The sequence below is a fragment of the Tiliqua scincoides genome, chromosome 3, assembly GCF_035046505.1.
Source record: "Tiliqua scincoides isolate rTilSci1 chromosome 3, rTilSci1.hap2, whole genome shotgun sequence".
Classification (NCBI taxonomy): Eukaryota; Metazoa; Chordata; class Lepidosauria; order Squamata; family Scincidae; genus Tiliqua; species Tiliqua scincoides.
This window is the reverse complement of record NC_089823.1, coordinates 1,051,839-1,056,483: the sequence shown is the minus strand read 5'-3', so window position 1 is coordinate 1,056,483 and position 4,645 is coordinate 1,051,839. Positions and strand designations below refer to the sequence as shown.

At 50.6% G+C, this 4,645-nt stretch overlaps 1 protein-coding gene across 1 annotated transcript; it reads right to left on the bottom strand.

The window, feature by feature from the left end:
- Window positions 1–671: 671 nt before the first annotated feature.
- On the bottom strand, window positions 672–1,634 carry LOC136643915 (olfactory receptor 51H1-like). The gene has a single exon (XM_066619340.1). It carries the CDS (start codon window positions 1,632–1,634, stop codon window positions 672–674), a length of 963 nt encoding a protein of 320 aa, XP_066475437.1.
- Between the last annotated feature and the right edge of the window lie 3,011 nt (window positions 1,635–4,645).

The window sequence follows — 4,645 nt, the reverse complement described above, 5'->3', positions numbered from 1 at the left end:
GCAAAGAAGGAAGGCCCACAGCCAGGGAGACAGACCAGGGACACACTACACTTGCTACCAGTGTGGAAGGGTTTGTCACTCCCAAATCGGCCTTTTCAGCCACACTAGATGCTGTGCCAGAACCACCATCCAGAGCGTGATACCATAGTCTTCCGAGACTGAAGGTTGCCAATAACATCATGGAATCCACACAGCATCTGCTATCTCCAGCTGAACAGAAAAGACTGAGGGCCCAATTCCATCCAATGTTCCACTACCAATGCAACCACAATGCAGACCCAAGCTAAGGGAACAAACTTTTCCTTACCTTGAGGGAGCCTCTGTGATTGCCCCCAGCTCTGCAGAATACCGTGAGTTTGGCTCAGCTGCACTAGTGCTGGAAAGTTGGATAGGATTGGGCCCTGAGGCTACACAGGGAGCAAGATGGAACTTCTGAGTAGACAAGCACAGACTTGTAATGTTGCATGTATAGGATCCTGCCTGTGAAACTGCCAGAATGGTATAAACGGCTGTTGGATGCACAGCAAGGTGTACAAATCAGCCAAGGCTAGCATGGTGCTCTTGTGCCCCTCAAGTGGGTGGACTGGATCCATTCTAGAGTGGCCTAAATTGTTTAGTTCCATTGAAGCCCATCTATCACATCATCACAGTATTCTCCACTGGGAGAAATGTCAAGTCCTGACTTTCCTGCACTGGAATATTTTGCGTATCCTTTGCCGGATCTGCTGGGTTTTCACACTGTACACAATGGGATTAAGAACTGGTGGGACAGCAATGTAGATGTTGGCCATGAGCATGTGCACAATGGGAGAGAGGTGTCTTCCAAAGCGATGCACCACAGAGACACCAATCATTGGCACATAGAAGATCAAGATGGTGCAAATGTGGGAGACGCAGGTGTCCAGGGCCTTGAGACGCTCTCTGTGGGAGGCAATGCCCAAAACCATTTTCAGGATGAGGATGTAGGACACAAGAATGACCACAGCATCTAGCACTAATGTGCAAATGACTATAATCAAACCGTACAATACGTTGACTTTGATGTCTGCACATGCTAACTTCATTGCGTCTGGATGAAGACAGTAGGAATGGGAAAGCACATTGGATCGGCAGAAGGGCAGTCGCTTAATCAGGAAGGGGAGTGGGAAGATGAGACAGAAACCTCTGAATACCACAGCTATTCCTATTTGTCCAATTACCGAATTTGGGAGAAGTGCCGTGTATCTCAGAGGATCACGTATGGCAATGAAGCGATCAAAAGCCATCGCCACAAGGATGCCAGACTCCACCCACTGAAACAAATGGATGAAGAACATCTGGGTGATGCAGGCATTGAAGGAGATTTCCTTGGAGTCAAACCAATAAACGCCCAGTATTGTCGGCATGGTGGACATGGAGAGGCCCAGATCAGAGCAGGCAAGAATGGAAAGGAAGATGTACATGGGCTGATGGAGGCTCTTTTCTGCCTTGATGACAAGGAGGATGACAACATTTCCAAGGAGAGTCAGGACGAAGAGCACGCAGAGCGGGAAGGCCACCCACAAGTCATACTCCTGCGTCCCTGGAATGCCAACTAGGATGAAGGTTTGGTAGTTCTTCGCTGTGCTGTCGTTGCGTCTGATGCTGGCTGACATCTTTTCCCAAGTGCTTCTGCAAGAGCAATACCAAGGAATCATAAAGCTGGTGTGACTCTGATTGCAAAGATTTTGTAAAACCTTCGTTGGCATTCCAAGCAGGGACTGAATGCCATAGCTTTGTCTAAGAAATGGTGGCACCTGGGCTTCACTGCACCATCTGAATTCATAAAAGGCAAATGAGCAATCCTGCAGTCCTTCTGGCACGCAACAAATAAGACCACTTCCCCATCACCAAAGAGAAACAGGAAGCAGGCTGAAGTTGGGAAAGTAGAAATATCTCGGTGGGAGTTGGCAGGAGTAGCTATAGTGAGGAGAGCTAGGTGGGACTCAGCCCCCCTCTTCTAATAAAAAACACACACACAAAAAACAAAACCCTCTTCTGCATGAGATGTTCCTCTCCCAGGAGGCCTGCTGTCTTTCTGGCCCAAGCACTCTTCCCAAGAGTCGGCCTTTATTTGACCCCCAACCACCTGGTCCAATCTGAATTTCAGTATTGTGGCCTTCATGCTCTGGGTTTCTAAAAACTGGACAACAAATTGAGGGTGACCTATGAAGCTGAGTTCATAAACTGAAAGAAGATGCCCTTTGAAGGTGATTGATTCCAACCTCACAGCAGTGGGGGGGAGGGAGGGAGAGAGAGAGAAAAAGGGGATTGTTGGAAGGGCGACAGCATGTGGCAGAGTATTTCGCAGGTGTGTAGATGGGGACATCCACCAGTAGGGGTCGTGGGATGCTCCCTCCTTCTTTGGCTGGGCTTCTCGCTGGTCCTCTTGCACCTGCCCTTGCAAGAGTGGCTGCAGCTGCTTCTCTGTCCCATGGAAGTGCCTATCAAGTCAGTTTTTTCTGCATGCAGGGCTGCTTTGATCCCTCAGTACTGCTAACATGCACTCAATGACTCTCTTGGGATCTTTCCTTACCCTACAAGTCTGTGCAACAAGCGTGGAGTCACACACAATTATTCTGGAAAGCTGGGATCTTCTTGGACTTTGAAACTAGAACTGTCATTTTGTGCTTGTTTCCAAAGCCCAGGAACTGTGGCAGGGCACCACTGCTCCGCACCCTTCCTTCTCTGTCCATGCTGCCCTGCTCCTCACCTCTTCACTTTCGTACATGCGGTGGCTACGCAGCAGATAGCCTTGCTGGATTGCGCCTTATTTGTTCCTGAGAGTCATATCCGAGTTCCCAGCAGAGAACAAGCATTGCATAAACATGCATCAAAATAACCCAATGAGCCAGTAAGGGTCAAACTATGCAGATCGTGAAGTAAGTCATGTGACCTGGTGTGTTTTGTTTTCTTATAACAGCATAAGGGGGGTGGACCTGCAGCAGAAGAGGAGAAGAGGTGTGTAACAGCCCAATTCTATGTATGTCTACTCAGAGTAGAGGACTTCTTTCAGATAATGAACTCAGTTGTAATCAGTGGAGCTTACTCCCAGGAATGTGTGGATAAGACTGCAGCCTTAGCCCCTGACCCACCAATTCCAACCCAAATCACCACCTCCCTGCGGGGTCTCCAGTTAGAAGAAATTTCAGTTGAAATCTCTTTTTGTGAATTAAAATAGCAGTAAGAAGCCACTAGTGATTTAAAAACAGTCACTAAAGCACAATTAAGAAATAATTATAGAAATCAACCCCAATACATGTTGGAAAAGGATATTCCTATGGAAACAGGCAAAGCAGGGCAGCAAGAATGTCATCCAGCAGGGGCCAGCTTGGGAGCCTGCAGACCTGGGCCCCAGAAGCATGGCCTGCTTTGTGTCTTGAAGAACCCTTTGCACTGACCCAACTCCATAAAGCACAGACCAGGCCCCTGTGGAAGCTGCTGGGCTGTTCTGAGAGAGATTCCGCTTCTGTCCTTTGCTGGATTGGAGCTGGGCTTAAAAAGGCTGCGCTGCCCTTAGGGAGGCAGGCCCCCCCAAATGCTCCTGGAGGAAGCTGCTGGGAGGAGGGCCCTCAGCCCCAGCAGTGAGGATTGTGGGGTCTCAAAGGGGACCCTGCAAGGGCCTGACGCTCTGGCCTTGGGGAGCAGCTGTTCTCTGGTGGGCACCAGTCTTGTGTGCAGACCAGAGAGAGGGAAGCGGCAGCTCCTCACTGTAAGGGAACTGAACACAAATGCGGGTTGCTAACGCACTAACTTTTTATGTAACTGCTTGTTTGCCATGCAGGACAACTTCTTCTTCACTAATGATGAGATAAAGGATGACTGAGCACCCAACACTGCTCATTCCCTCCCCGGCGAATACAGTAGCCCCCAAAAGGCTACAACTGCATCCTGTGGGGGGAGGGGACAGTCGTGGAGATTTCCTCCAGGCACAGGGACATTTGTTCCCTTACTCAAGGGAGCTAATAAAGTGGCCCAGGTTAAACCTAAGTGCAGTTGGGGGTGTGAGGCTAAAGAGAACGCCAAACGCAGGGAGGTGGTAGTGAGATGCAAGTTTTTGTGGGCTCCCTGCGGCAGCTGGTGGACAGGAAGCTGGACTACATGAGCCCTGGGCCTGATCCAGCAGGGCTCTTTTGCCAGATTTCCAGTCCAAGCTTCACTTAGAGAAGTATGCCCACTTTAAGCTAATGTGTTCCCCAACACTGTTCCAGTTGTATACTGCAGCACTGCTGGACCGCACCACCAGCGCAGCTCAGCTGTTCAACCTGCAGAGGTCCTCCTTCCTCCCCTCTGCTGCCAGCAGCTTCTCCAGCCGCTACGGCAGGGGTGCTCAATACATCGATCGCGATCCACCGGTCGATCTTGAGGCAAAATGAGTCGATCGCAGGCTTCTCTCCCATCCACGCATCCCTGGGAGTGAGCCCCATTGACTCTACTGGGGCTGACTCGTGAGTAGACCTGGAGAGGAGCCGCTGGCAGGCTTCTCTCCCGTCCACGCATCCCTGGAAGTGAGCCTCTGGCAGGCTTGTGAGCCCAGGGAGTGAGCCCAGGGAGTGAGCCCCTGGCAGACTCCTCCCTGGGAGAGGAGCCGCTGGCAGGCTTCTCTCTCACCCACGCATCCCTGGGA